Below are 15,161 nucleotides of genomic sequence, written 5' to 3' on the forward strand. Positions count from 1 at the left end.
CTATTGTTTTGTATAAAGGTTATATATTTGGCAGGTCATGCTGTCCAGTGTCACATTAATGATGGAGATTACTGGAAATGGAAATGGGTAAACAGGTTAAGGAAACAGATGTAATGCTACAATAATAACAGGGGTGTTGCGTAGGGAGATACGTAGCTTGCTAGATTGTGAACCAGGAAAGGGGGAAGAGACTGTATATTTGAACCGGTATATAAACCCCAGCCTTTCTGGGAGCCATGTCTTCTGCTCATGTGCAGAAGTCCCCTTTGCAAAAGGTTCATAATAAAGCTCTTATATATTGTTCACGTTTCTCCAGTTGTCCTGAATGGTTGATTTTTATCACGTCATTGGTGGGCCTGGAGATCCAAGGATCGGGGCTGCCTATCAGCCTCCTGATTTTCCAGAAATTGCTTGGGACCATCCACTGACACCATTGAAAGGATGAGGCCGAAATTTTCCGATCATTTTTTCCCCCTGCTTGTGAAAGTTAAGGATGGAAGGAGATGGCATAGGAGCAAGAAAAGTATCTGAGAAACCATTCCTGCCTCCAACTTAAAAAAGCCCAATTTATAACCTTAGAAATTATTTCAAGCTATCCGAGAGACTTTGGGAAGTTTTACAGGTGGGGATGAGAGTGGCTTGCCTACACCCTCTCCTTCCCCCAAGCCTCATCCTCTCATCTCTATCTTAAAAAGGCCAAACATAAGAAGGAAGACTGGATTGATGGGAATAACAAAGATTAAAGATGGAAATAGGAGCACCCTAAAAGCCTACCAATCAATTTTCAGCCTTAAACAAGTAGGTAGGAATGCATGAATGCATGAGGGAGGAAGGAAGAAAGGAAGGAAGGAAGGAAGGAAGGAAGGAAGGAAGGAAGGAAGGAAGGAAGGAAGGGAGGGAGGGAGGGAGGGAGGGAAGGAAGGAAGGAAGGAAGGAAGGAAGGAAGGAAGGAAGGAAGGAAGGAAGGAAGGAAGACATACAGAATAACACAGTTGAAAGGGAACTTGTAGGTCATCTGGTCCAACTCCCCACCCAAGCAGGAGATTATCCTACACCCTTTCTGAAAGATGGCAGTCCAGTCTCTTCTTGAAAGCTTCTAGTGATGAAGCTCCAGGGGTGGGATTCTACCAGTTCGCACCTATTCGCTAGAACCAGTTGTTAACATTCTAAGCAGTTCAGAGAACCGGTTGTTAGAAGAAATTACTGGCCTAATCCTGTAAGGAAGGCAGGAAGGAAACATTCTAGTATTGCTTACAGAAACTGCCTCTCCGTTAACTCTTATTACATTCTTGGCAGGACTAGACTTCCTGTCTCAGGAACTTCTCTGGAGTTTTTTCCCCCTTCTTTGCTGGTACTTTGCTTGTGTGGAGTGACCATTCAAAGTTACAATGGCACTGAAAAAAATGAGCCATGCCCACCAACTAAGCCACGCCCACAGAACTGGTTGTTAAAAAAATTGAATCCCACCCCTGTGAAGCTCCCATAACTTCCAAAGGCAAGCTGTTGGTTGATTGCTCTCACTGTCAGAAAGTTTCTCCTTATTTCCAAGTTGAATCTCTCCTTGTTCAGTTTCCATCCATTATTCCTTGTCTGGCCTTCAGGTGCTTTGGAAGATAGCTTGACCCCTTCCTCCCTGTGGCAACCCCTCAAATATTGGAACGCTGCTATCATGTCTCCCCTGGTCCTTCTCTTCATTAGACTAGCCATGCCTATTGGGAAGGAAGGAAGGAAGGAAGGAAGGAAGGAAGGAAGGAAGGAAGGAAGGAAGGAAGGAAGGGAGGGATTTTTTTCAGTGACACTACAACTTTGACCAGTCACTGAATGAATGATTGTAAGTCGAGGACTACATGTAGTTGAATGCAGAGACAGCTTGGAGACCAGGGAGATCTACAGTTTGAAGGCAACTACCAAGAAGATATCATTTCCCATGCTCATCATCCTCAATCAGATTGACCAAAAGGCAATCCTGTGAACTGGATCTCTTTTGATATGGTCTAAGAATAACTTGAAATGCTTTCTAATAGGGCTTAAGCATGTTGATAGGATGAAGATAAAGGAGTAGATCTGATAGACTCCCAGAAGTGCTTGGAACTGAAATTCATGACATCAAAGATAAAGCAAAGAAAAATATCCTTGAAAGCCAAAGAAAGTGAAATGGCTGAAAATACCCGAAAGAAAGCAAAAAGGAAAAGGCCACAGAGAAAGAGAAATATTTGCTCAACTAAATTTGAGTTCCAGCCAAGGCAAGAAGAATTAGACTTAAACCAGCAGCACAAAGAAATTGAGGATGACAGTTGAATAGGAAGGACGAGACATGAAAGAAGCGTACGGCAATCAACATATATGAAAACTTTGAGGGATCAAAGTTCAGCCAGAGGAAGAAGACATGAATAAGAGATTCATGAATAAGAGATTCATGAATAAGAGATGACCCAAAAGTACTGAAGAACTGTAGCAAGAAGACTGCAAAGTGGATGATCACTAATGAAAAAAAATCTGGATTCTGAACTAGAACCAGGTTTCTTGGAAAGTAAAGTTAAATGGTTGCGTGAAGCATGTTGCTAAATTGATGGAAGTTGATGAAACATCAGCAACATCAGCAGGATTGTTGAAGGTGTGGTAGGTGCAGCTTGTAGTCAAATATGGAAAAAGTTAACAGTGGCCTCAGAAGGCTGGAAGCTAAAGAATCCTCACCTTGCTCTCATCTCACAGGTAAGATAACCAAGATAATTTTGGCTGGTTCTGTTGTGTCCCCCAGCTTTCTTAGATTCTTCCATCACAAGTGAGATCTACCCCCATCTTGTATTGCAACAGATAGAAACTGAATGCTAACTGCTCCAAACTTGATTGCAGAAAGTACGACTTCAGCAACAGAGTGGTCAATGCCTGGAATGCACTACCTGACTCTGTTGTTACATCCTCTAACCCCCCCACTCCTTTAACCTCAAACTATCCACTATTGACCTCGCCCCATTCCTAAGAGGGCTGTAAGGGGCGTGCATAAGTGCACCATTGTGCCTCCCGTCCCTGTCCTATTGTCCCCATTTAATCGTACCTATTTCCTGTATTCTTATTCATGTTTATTCTTATACCTATTATCTTATAAGCGATTGACAAATCAAATCAATAAATAAAATAAACATTCCTGGCCTTCTGGAAGTGGAAGTGCTTGGTCTGGGGCCCTGACAGAAACCTTCTACATTAGGGGTGGGGTAGAGAAGGTTCTCATCCAGGCTACCCATCAACTTGGTTTTTATTAATTTTTATCTTTTTATTCTAATCCTAATTGTGTTTTGGGCACTTTTAAACCTTTTTTTTATTGTAAATGAAACAAACAAAATGTTAAAAAGTTATGACGGTTATATAGTTACTTTCCAAGCACATCTAAATTATATTCAAGTAACCAAAATATCTTTACAATCCCCAAGGCATGTCACAACTTTTCAGCACCCTTAAGGTTTGGAAATTGAAAGTTGGGAAAATTTGGCACGCCCTATAAACTTGCCCAGAGTCGCTGTATTAGTGAGATGGGCGGCATAGAAATTTAATAAATAAATAGAAATTATGCTCAAGATTTGGCAATCCCAGGCTCAACAATACACAGAACACTATTTGCCGGTTGTACAAGCTAGACTCAGAAGTGTCAGGGGCTCCTGAGATCACATTGCTACCGCCAGAAGTGGAGCAAATGACATAATATGAATGACTTTTGGCTTTCTTAAGTCCAGACCCTTTTACAACTCTCATCCCGTAACTCCTTTGGGGTAGAGTCAGGGCAACTGGATAAAGCTGAGTGTTTACTGGCCGGATGCCCTCCCTGACACTACGTGGAGTTCATAGCAAAAAAAAAATTCCTTTACATCCAAGGAGGAAATTTATTTTGCGGTAATTTAAACATATTTTTTTTTGACCAATCACATCCAATCCCCTTTTTAAATAGGAAATTACTGTTTGAGTTGCTTAAATTTAAAAAGCAACTTGGAGAAAAGCAAGAAGTATGCATATGATTAGATAAATATGTAAACGAACTGGTGTGAGAAGGAATGGAGAAATTCATTTGCTCCAAGAGGCACCACTTCTTAAGTTGGGGACTCGGGTAGTGAGTGACAGGATTCTAACCAATAGCTAAATGCACTAACAATTATTTTAGTTTTAATTAGTTACATACTGACTTCTTTGTAGACTACGGGTCGGCAACTATGGTAACTTTATGACCAATGGACTTCAACTTCCAGAATTCCCGAGCCAGCCACAGCTCAGGAATTCTGGGAATTGAAGTATTCAGGTTGTCAGGTTGTCAAAAAGTTGCCTACCCCGGCCTAGACAAAAGGAACAGGCACCATTGGGTAAACCAGAAATAGTTTTGAGGAGCCTATTTTGAAAGAAATTCCTCACTACTATATAGGAAAGATAAGGGATTTAACTTGGTTTTTGGAGAGTTAGAATTAGGAACATTTTCTGCCCACTATTCATATGCCAAAACTTTATTATTCCTATAAAGTTGTCTCCATTTTTTGGGGGGGGCTCTACTAATGAGATCCCCAATTATCTGGAGCAGTAAAAAGGAGGCCCCAAGGATCTATAAGCGAGAAGTTGCTATCTATTTTGTTTCCCATTTCTTCAATAGCGCCTTTTCTTTTCTCCCCAAATACCACCAACCTTCCTTTTTCCAGCATTCTGGCATAATTAGGCAATTTGAAGAGCAATTACTGTCCAGTGCTCTCAACAATCTGTGCAAGCCCAGGGACAAAGGCAATAAGTCATAGATAATACAGATAAGTTCCTATTTCCCACTTTTACTAGGGAAAAATATCAACTCAAGGGCTGGTACAATATTTATGCACAGCATTAGTCCACTTGAGTAGTGATGGGAGCACAAGTCACTGCAACAGCTCAATATTAAGGTAGATTTATGAAGGTGTGTATTATCAAGGTCAGATTCTCTCTGTGACAACACAGCCCTGCAGAAACTGGATAATCAGAAAGGTTGAAGGCAAAAAACACAAGGCAAACAAACAAACAAGAAAAAATATTCTGCCTTTATACGGTGATGCTGGGGAAACTTTTGCAGATATCATGGACTGCAAAAAGAAAAAATAATAATTATTACAAAACCACTTGAAACAAAGCCAAACTAGAAAGGCTGTAATAAAAATTAAGGCTTAAACATTTTGGACACATAATGGGAAGGCAAGAGTCAGTGGAGAATACCCTGATGCTTGTAAAATCAAGGGCAATTAAACAAAATTAAAAAGGATGATAATGAGGGGGCTAGATATTATTAATGATGACACCAGCATGAATGTACAGGAACTGTAAGAAGCAGCTGTGAAACGATGTCCGTCACTTGATGAAGTATCAGAAGGAACTGAACAACCAAACAACAATCACCCTGCCTCATAGCCAACATTTCAAAGGGCCCATTTGTGGGCAGCCATCTAGTTTCTCTTTCCAAAAAATAAATCCATTGTGGATGAAAGGACAAGAGCTGCACGGTGTCTAGCTAGCACCAGGGACATTTCATTTGAAGATGGGCCAATCTATAGGCATTCCCAAGAGGGATATGACAACCTGTATGTGATGACATCCTGTACCTACCAGTATCAGGCATTTTGATGCACGTACGCTATTTGCACAATGACATTGTTACATGCATGCTGTCACTGTGGCATCACCACAGCTTATAGTAAAAGATAGAATAAATTTTTTGTCACTTTAAACGTACACTAATCGGCACACATTAAAATGAAATTTCATTGCATGCAGGTCTCAAAGAGGCCACCCCCTCCAATATACACTACATAAACGTGACAAAATAAATAAATACAAAATTATGCATATACCCACATAGACTAATGACACAGAGAAACAACAGTCTAGTTCGGATGTATACACATACGTGGTGAGAAAAATGAAAAAAGTTGTAAGGGACCCTGGAGTTCTCCTAGCCCCCCCCCCCTTCCACAAGCAGGAGACCACCGTTACAGATACCACTGTTGCAATCATTCCTCAAGCATTTAGGACTAGGAGTTCAAATCGGTATCGTCAATGAATCCCAGGAATATGCCAGCAAATTTCAAAACTAGTACAGAATTACAGTCACATGACCTAATTACCCAGAGGTGGTATTCAGCAGGTTCTGACCAGTTCTGGAGAACCGGTAGTGGAAATTTTGAGTAGTTCAGAGAACCAGCAAATGCCCCCTCTGACTGGAGATTTTACAGTATCCTTCCCCTGTCACGCCCATCAAGCCACGCCCACAGAACCAGTAGTAAAAAAGTTTGAATCCCACCACTGTAATTACCTATCTCCCACTGATCATGTGCACCTGTTCTATATACCAGTTAAGATTTGCAGCCCCTTTTCAAGGGTGATCCTAGATAGAACACACTGTCTAACCTGGATAAGGCCACTGTTCTCAGAATATGTTTCTGCCCAGTTTCCTTGTTTAAAGCACATGTACATGATTTGACTGTGTTTCTTTCCAGTTTCTTTTTGGAGAACTTAGTTGCATGATTTGACCATACCAACTAACTAGTGTCCTGACAATAATAGGTTATACCGTTTAACCGGGGGTGGGCTTCAAAATTTTTAGCAAAGGGTACTCTTCCCGGTTGCTGGATGGGCATGGCCATGGTGGGTGTGGCCTATTCAGCCTCCTGCATCATGGTGCGGGGGGGGGTGTTTTTGCCCTCCCTGGGCTCCGAAGGCTTTCCTCAAGCCTCCGGGAGGGCAAAAATGGCCTCCCCAGACTCCGGAGGCTCTCAGGAAGCCAGAAATGGGCCCATTTTCAGCCTTCCCGAACTTCCGGGATGCCCGTTTTTCACCCTCCCCAAGCCTCCGTGTGCACCCTGCACTTACCTGCATCTAAAACCGGCCTCATGGGGACTCCTGGGAGGAGAGAGGAGTGGAGGGGTGGGAGGGGAGGGGCCAGCCAGGAGTAGGATTTGGGGGTTGTCCTAACTGCACAGAATCTTAGCTAGGGGCTCTCCCGACCCCCTGCGAACCCCCAGCAGCCCACCCCTGCATATAATAATCTATTTCAATCAGATGTCTTGCATATGTAATACAGTAAGTCAAACTTCAAACTAGCCATGCTGGCTTCCAACACACTTGGGAGGACTGTACTGGCGAAGGCTGCACTATGGTTACATTGTGGTGGATTCGGTTTTCAGTCCCTCCAACCAAAGAAATAGGAGAACTTTAAGACTTAAATCTTAATCGGTCCAAGTCTCCCAGTTAGTTCTTGGTACTAGAGATTAGGTTTGAAAGATGCAATACAACAGCAAAGGGAAACATCATCGAAGCTTGTGAGCTATACTGTACAGGGAATCATTCATTTAGTAAACAAAGTTACAACGGCACTGAAAAAAGTGACTTAGGATCATTTTTCACACTTACGACCATTGCAGGTCACGTGATCAAAAATTGGGTGCTTGCAAACTGGCATGTATTTATGATATTGCAGTCTCCCGTGATAATGTCATCACCTCTTGACACCTTCTGACAAGCAAAATCAATGGGGAAGCCAGATTCACTTAACAGGCAAGTTACTAACTTCACCACTGCAGGGATTCACTTAACAACTGTAGCAAGAAAAGTTATAACATGGGGCAAAAAAAAACACTTCACAACTGTCTCGCTTAGCAATGGAAATTTCTGGTTCGATTGTGGTGGTAAGTTGAGGACTACCCATATAAACAGAAATGCAAAATGGAAAAGTGTAAAGAGCTTTCCTCCATGTAAACGGTGCAAAATTGCAATATTCTGCAAGACACCCTGTGTGGAAGGATTGGAAGAGATGATCAGAAGTAGGGAGCATAGTTTGGGAGTCACTATCCTTTCTCATAACAAGCAGAAGCAGAATAAATTGTATAAAATAATGGATATTCCTATACCTGTACTTCCATATTATTAATGAAAATAGTCAACGCCAAAGAGCACAGCTTCCAAACAATGACCATAGAACACAATTTACAAGTGATCTAGACTTTCGGTGTTTAAAAAGTAACTTTTCAGCTATCTAGAGACAAATGCAATTGTTCTGCATTTTTTTTTTAGCGCAACCATGCCAAGGTATGAGAAATTTGTAGGTACATATGCCCGTAGTCTAATCTTTACTTTGCTTTCTCGTTCTCGTGTGGCTTCCTCTGTCATAATCTATTGCATCTCTGTGCTTGTCTTCTCTAAAGCCTCACAATTAAAGATGACAAGAAGCATCTGCAGAGGAAGAGAAATGTATGCAGAAGGGCAGGAGGATTCCTCAAAAAAAAAAAAAAAAAAGTGGTCTCTTCGAAAACACGAGTTTCCCCATCTCCTTATTTGGAGAGAGAACTCCGGGTTTTTGGAATGTGTTCTGGACGCTCTTCTCTACCTGTGGATTTCCCTATTGCTTTCCTTCTGGAAGCAGTTACGACAACCAATTAAGTCAGACCAACAGTGTGGCGGAGGAAAATCTCCAGTTCAGACTGAATGGTGTTTTGGAAAGGGCAGATGATTGGGGGGTTTTTTGGTCTTTTTTTTGTTTTTTAACATTTGGAATCCAGGAGTTTCTTTCGTCTTAATTAGATTCGACTTCCTTTGTGGGGGGGGGTGAGAGAGACCGCATTGTCTGAAACTAGAGTTTCCTAGGAAGCGCTAATTAGAGCCTTCTCTGATTTGTGAGCCACTAATTAGATCTCAAAGATTTAAAGTGTTTTCAAACAGAGACATTGTCTAGGTTTGAAATTGCATTTATACCTGGAATCCTCTTTCTAGGCAGTAATGTGAAATGACCTTAAGTCTAGCTCATTCTCAGAATACTTCAGTGAGCAATTTAGAATATAACAGTTCTTTAATTTGGATTGCTGTTGTACCGTTATATATATTAGCTATGTTTTTTTTCTGAATTGATTATCTGTAAATGTAAGTAAAAACGTTTTAGTTATGTCTGCTTAAATGTTTTGGGTGGAAATACTGAACTGAAGTATTTCTCCATAAAAAACATGTGTGTATATGTGTGTTTCTGTGTGTATGTTTCTCTGCATGTATGTTTCTCTGTGTGAACTTTAGTTCATTTACAGTGTTTAGTTGGCTTTTGCTCTCATTCTCGTTCTCTTTTTTTCATTTTACACTTGTTTCAAGCACCCTTTTTTCCCCTCATCTTTGTAAATTCCACAGATGGAAAACCTTGTCCTACTTTAACTTGAAGCATTGCTCTCTATGTTTCTTCTACTTATACTTCTCACCTGGGCTCCTGGGTGGACCAAAGGATGATATAACATCCCCTTTCCCCTTTATTCTGTCCTCATATTATGTGAATGAAAAGTATCATTTTAAATTCTGCACAACTACACACAACTAGCTCAGAAGAACAATAGAACCCATCACTGATGAATTCGCTCTTTTGATCGGCCATTGTTGGAGAAAAACAAGCGGTGGCCAGCTAAGAGTCGTCTAACGTTTAAATTGTTTAAATTGTGTCGTCCTCCTAAATTAATTCTAAATTAGTACCTTTAGATAATTCAAGGGGGCAGAAAATTGAATGTCCTTTTCAGAACAGATACTCTGCTTTAAATGGAGAAACTATTTCCTTTGCCTTTCCTGTGTTTTCAATCTTTAACTTGGAGGACATTTGAAAAGTTTGGGGAAGACTGAGCGTTGGATGCAGAAAATGACAAGGGAGATAATTTTGCTTCCACTGCCCTTCTCAGTAAAGTATTATTCCAGTCTTAATCTAAACCAGGGGTATCAAACTCAAGGCCTGGAGGCTGGATCAGGCTTGCAGGGTGCTTGGATCTGGACCATGGGACCACACTAGAAACAGTGAAGGACTGGCCTGCAGTGCCTCTGCCAGCGAAAACGGAGCTCATGAGAGCCACATGATGTCCTCCCAAGCCCTGTTTTTGCCAGCAGGGGGTTGCAGGAAGCTGTCGCAGCCCAAAACGGAGCTCAGGAGCCCATTTTCTCTCGCAGAGCGCTCGGGCTACCACAGGCGCTCCCAATACGAGTGACGTTGAACTGATCATGCCCACTTTGGCTATGACCACTCTGTCTCCACCCCCCAAGGTCAAACACAACCCTGATGTGGCCCTCAATGAAATCGAGTTTGACACCCCTGATCTAAACTGTTCCCAAAAGTTTGCTTTGTGCTGCCATCTTAACTGGCCTCTTAGTCTATTCAGACTGTATCATTCTGTATGTATGTGATACCAAGCCTAAATGGATCTCAGCTAATGAATGTTCAAAATCTTACCTGATTATATGGTTAACTTGCAAACCATTTAACTAAGTAATTTTATCTGACCAAGGCAACCTTTTGTGAATCAGCTATTTGGTAAGGGAGATCATGCTGCAAATTATTTGGGTGAATTATCTCCTAGAATCATGGGTTCAATATAACATGTTCCTTCTTTTTTTTTAAAAAAAAAACTTGTCCATATTATTTAGCCAAGAGAAAATTCTGCCTCCAGTAAATATTTTGAAAATGTCATCTCTTTGGCAACTATTTTATCAACCCTCTTTAGTTCAAGAATTATTCATTAACTGTATACAGGTGATAGGCTAAAAAAGCCTTTATACTGTTTGGTGTGCCATCATTATGTTTGTAGTGGTTCTACAAATCTCTTTCTTTGCCACATTCTAATGTTTTGCCCCTCTATGTCTTTGGCAGCTAAAATCAATAGTTTTCATTGTAGTGTTTTACTCTGGGCTCCCAGTTACAGTGAAAGGACAGAATACTGCTGGGTTGTGAAAAAGATATATTGGAAAAATCTGGCAAAAAAACATGAAAACGTCATATGCAATCTAACATGTTAGAGGCAATTCTGAGTAGAATTCCTAATCTGGAAAGCTTTCATGTTCAAATTCTAGCCACATCTCCTTCCAATATACTGGGGTAATGCGAACAGCTACACGATGTAAAAAAAATACTTATACAGACTATCCACTTAGGACTACAAAAACATCGGATCATTTTTTTATTGAATAAGAAATTTGCAGTATGAAATTTCTGCCACATGTAGCAGTACAATTTAAAATTCTGAGTGGTGTATAGATAGAAAGGGCCACCGAATTGTTTTATGAGATTTCCATAATCTGAGAGTCCTCCAGCTATAAAGACTCAGCAACACAGCCATGCTAGCTCTAGAATTCTGGAAATTCTGAAAAGTTTTCATATCTGGAAAGCATCAGGTTTAGGGAAGGCTGTGCTATATCTCCTCTTTTTGTGTAAGAAATTCAATTATTTGAGCGTCTACTAAATTATATCTGTCACAGAGGGAAAATATATTTGTTCCCATCTGCAAGTTCAGTCATAGCTATGCAAATTCCTCAAAAACTCAAGCACTAACATCTAAATGTGGTTTTGCCAGGAGCAAGGAATCTGTTCCCCTCAAAATTTTGTTGAGTTATGATCAGCCATGATAGCCAGGAGTTAAGAAATTCTGAAATTACAAGCCAGTAACATTTGGAGGACTATAACTTCTCTATTTGTCAAGCCCCCAAGAGCATGACAAATAGAGTTATTTCCATTTTCTTTTACTATTCCTCACCTATAGACAGAAATATTGCCAAATTAAAGCAACTACTTGTATCAATGGAGAGATACTCTGAGAACTACTACAGAGGAGCCATCTTAACTTTCTTTCTCCTATCTTAACTTCATTGTCACTTACTCTTTTTGAGTGCAGCCCCTCCCTCCCAGGAATCCAGACTACATTCTACCACGGCATCTCTATGATGCACCTATGGCCCCATTTAATTCTCTGGCTTTACATCATATTTGCCACTAGGTTTTTCCTAGCATATAGCATTCTTTCTCAGCTTCATGCTCTTCAAATGTGGTAGATCTCAACTCCTAGAACCTTAGCTAGCATCTAGAAGACATCAAATCAGAGAAAATCAAAGCTTGGAAGAACTGCAAACTAGCATTAGTACCTGCATTTTTCCATCACTTACAAAATAGCCAGTATGAAGAGAAGTCCTAGTTATCATGGCCTCTTTCCCAGACTTAATGAAGCTTAATTCAGACCCCAGAAAGCCCTTTTATTGATCCATTAGGTTTTTTTAGGTAGCCTGCTTTCTGCTGATCAGACATTAATTCACCACTTTATGCCACTATGCTGAGCTTGGCAGCTTAGCTCATTTGGGATTCAAGTTTTTCTTCCTTAAGCAGATCCAGCGGTTGGATTTGAGCCCACTGCATAGATTTGAAAATGCCTTTATAATGAGGAGGTAAACTTTCCATCTTCCTTTTATTGGAGATATATCTTGTTAGTCCTTGTTTTCATCATATATCTACTAAAATCTCGCACGGTTTCTGACAACAGTTTTATTCCAAAACTGCATGCATCTTTATACCATAATTTTTTTCTGTCTTACTTTCTTTAAAGTTGTAAATCTGAATCCTTGTCCTTTATTATATTTCTACCTTCCATAGTTTGTCTGAGCATTCACATTCTTCAGTAGAGTTCACACAATATACTTAATTTGGCAATGTAATTATTCCATTACCTGGGTTTGCACAGTAAGTTGAACGATAAAGAAATGTACTGGACTTGCATAGCACACTATGCCACAGGCAACTTACCAAGGTTACAGTTAACCAAGTTTACTATCTTGTATAAATGAAAGTGCTGGGTCTTTAAGTTTTCTGGTTAAACATATGTCAATCCCTTGAGCTTTCAGTACCATGGACAGAAGCCTGGAAGCTTGACCAATTTCTGTACCTGACTCCCTGTAACAAGCGTTTGGCCTTTTAACTTTTTAAAAATCAGGTTTTTAATCTGGTTAAAACTACTGGTGATGAAGTTTTACTTTTTAGTTATGCTAAACTTTTAATTGAATAATTAATAATAAGTAAATAGCAAATAAGTATTTACTATTCAAGCTAAAATCTGTTTCTGGCAACCTATTTGCAAATTTTTTTGGATATACCAGAGTTTCATTTGTCACCAAACTAATCCCAGATGAAATTACATCAATATCAAAAAATGTTTTGATGCGGGTCACACACAAACTATTCATATGCTGCACAAAACACACACACAAACACACACCTAAAACACACATCTGTGTGACTCCTAGAACTGTCACAAACATTACACAAACAAGTCTATTCCAACAGACTAAAGACATCTGGAGCTGTCACTCATTTGATTTAATAGGGCAGGAATTTTATAGGCTCAGAAGAGTTTGACTCCCTTCCAGATGTTTTGAACCCCAGTTGCTCAAATCTCCTTGCCATTGATCATGGTTGGATGGCCTGATGATAAATGAAGTGCAACTTATCTACGGGAGAATGAAATTGTCTACCAGTGGCCTACAGAACCTCATTCGTAGTTTATGTTTATTTTAAGGGGCCTTCTCAAAGCTTCCACATGGTGAAGAGACACTGTACAAGAGTTTATGGTATCTATTCTATTACCAAGCCTCCTACTTTGAAAATGCAATGTACAGGCCTTCCCTTCTGCCCCCAATACACCCAAATAGTTATTCATTGAGGGTCTTTTACCTTAAAAAACCCCCATTGCATCCCGTTACTTTGGCTGTTCAGATCAATGCTTGCTGCCCCCCAGTTCTCCCTTCTAAGCAGGGAAGTCCTCCCACTCATTCTCTTTAGCCTCCGCTTTCTCCTTTCCTATTTCAGTTCCTGTCGTTATTAGTGGAAGGGGGGAAGGGATACAAGGTTTGGTGGAGGGATTTTTTTTTCTTTTTTGCCAAGTTGGGGCGGGGGGGGGGTTTGAGGGAAGGAAACCGTCCCCCGTCCCCTTACCTGCCAGTAGCTGCATCCAAGCACAGATCTTGTAGACCGTGGCCGTGTTGCAGAAGAAGAAGAGGGCGAAGCAAGTGATGCAGCCCAAGATCAGCACCATGGAGAGCAGCACGAAGAAGGAGGCGGCCTTGAAGGCGCCCGAGGGGATGCTGCGGAAGTCGGCGAAGGAGCCGTGGCAGGTGAGTTCCCGGTTGTTGCCTTCGTTGCCCACACAGTAGTGGAAGAGGCCGAAGTAGCCCGGCTTGGGCGTGCTGACGCTGTCGCCGATCCAGTAAGGCTGGATGAAGACCACCACGTTGATGATGGCGAAGCAGATGGTGAAGATGGCCCAGAGGACGCCGATGGCCCGCGAGTTCCGCATGTAGTTGTCATGGTACAGTTTGGAGGCCTCCTGCGACGGCAGCATCGTGCCAGGAGCGGCGGCGGCGGGATCCCCGGCGGCGCAGAAACGGTGAAGGCGGGCGCACCGCGGCGGCCGTCCCGGCGCTTCTTCTTTTTCTTCTTCTTCTTTTTCTTCTTCCCCTTGGCGAAGGGCGGCTTAGTCGCGGGAGCCCCGCGGCACCGGCCGAGGGAGAGCCCAAGGGGGGCCTGCGAGGGGCCAGGCCATGGGGCCCCGGCCTGTCAAGGCGGCGGGCCGGGAGCCCTTTTTAGAAGCGCTCGCTCGCTCCCTGCAGGTTCAGCCGAGACTCCATCTTGGCTGCTGCCGCTGCCGCTGCCTCCGCTCCTGCTGGCTGACTGGCTGGCTGGCTGGCTAGCTGGATCGCCCGCCCGCTCGATCTTCCCGTTCGCCCGCTCGCTCGCTTGCCTCTTTGCTCGCCTGGCCGAGGCTCGCCACCGCGTGCGTGCGTGCGTGCGAGCGAGCAAGCGAGAGCGCGCCGGAGCCCGGGCGGAGGAAGTCTTGGAGCGGTAGGAAAAAAGGAAGGTGGGGAGAAGGGAAGCGAGCGCCGGGGCAGCTTCCCAAAGGGAGAAGGGGGGGAGGAGGAGGAGGAGGAGGAGGAGAGGCAGCGCCACGCACATGCGCCCAGCACGCAGGTCGAGGCAGCCGGAGGCCACCGGCCAGCTTCTGTTTCTCTCTCCCCACCCCCACCCCTAACTTCCCCCACCTTCCCGGGCAACCGAGGCTGTGGCGGCAGGAGGGGCGGCGAGGTCGGGTGGAGCGTGTCCGGCTTCCCCTTCGCCGCGGGCCCCCACCGCTCCCCTTATGTAGCTTGCGAAAATGGGGACGGCCACTAGAGGCCAGGCAAACTATCCTTGTTTCTCTTCGGTCGTCTGAACGTTTGCAGCCGAGTGCTCGATGTTGAATGTGGAATGTTTGCAGCCCGGGCAAGAGATTCTACACGAGGTGGATGACAACCCCCCTCCCCGCCCCAAAAAAAAGGAAGACGCGGCGGGGAGAGGCGCAGAATGA

General features: G+C 42.8%; 1 protein-coding gene across 3 annotated transcripts in view; it reads right to left on the minus strand.

Moving 5' to 3' along the window:
- LHFPL4 (LHFPL tetraspan subfamily member 4) overlaps positions 1-14,500 on the minus strand; it is a 75,211-nt gene extending 60,711 nt beyond the window's left edge. For all 3 annotated transcript variants that reach the window (XM_026717943.2, XM_087923460.1, XM_087923461.1), the window contains exon 1: positions 13,754-14,500. In XM_026717943.2, the coding sequence (XP_026573728.1) occupies positions 13,754-14,159 (406 nt within the window). In that variant the 5' untranslated portion in view covers positions 14,160-14,500. The remainder of the gene's footprint in view (positions 1-13,753) is intronic.
- Positions 14,501-15,161: the final 661 nt, after the last annotated feature.

The sequence above is a fragment of the Pseudonaja textilis genome, chromosome 2, assembly GCF_049901715.1.
Source record: "Pseudonaja textilis isolate UNSWEBS1 chromosome 2, rPseTex1.2, whole genome shotgun sequence".
In the NCBI taxonomy this organism is placed as follows: Eukaryota; Metazoa; Chordata; class Lepidosauria; order Squamata; family Elapidae; genus Pseudonaja; species Pseudonaja textilis.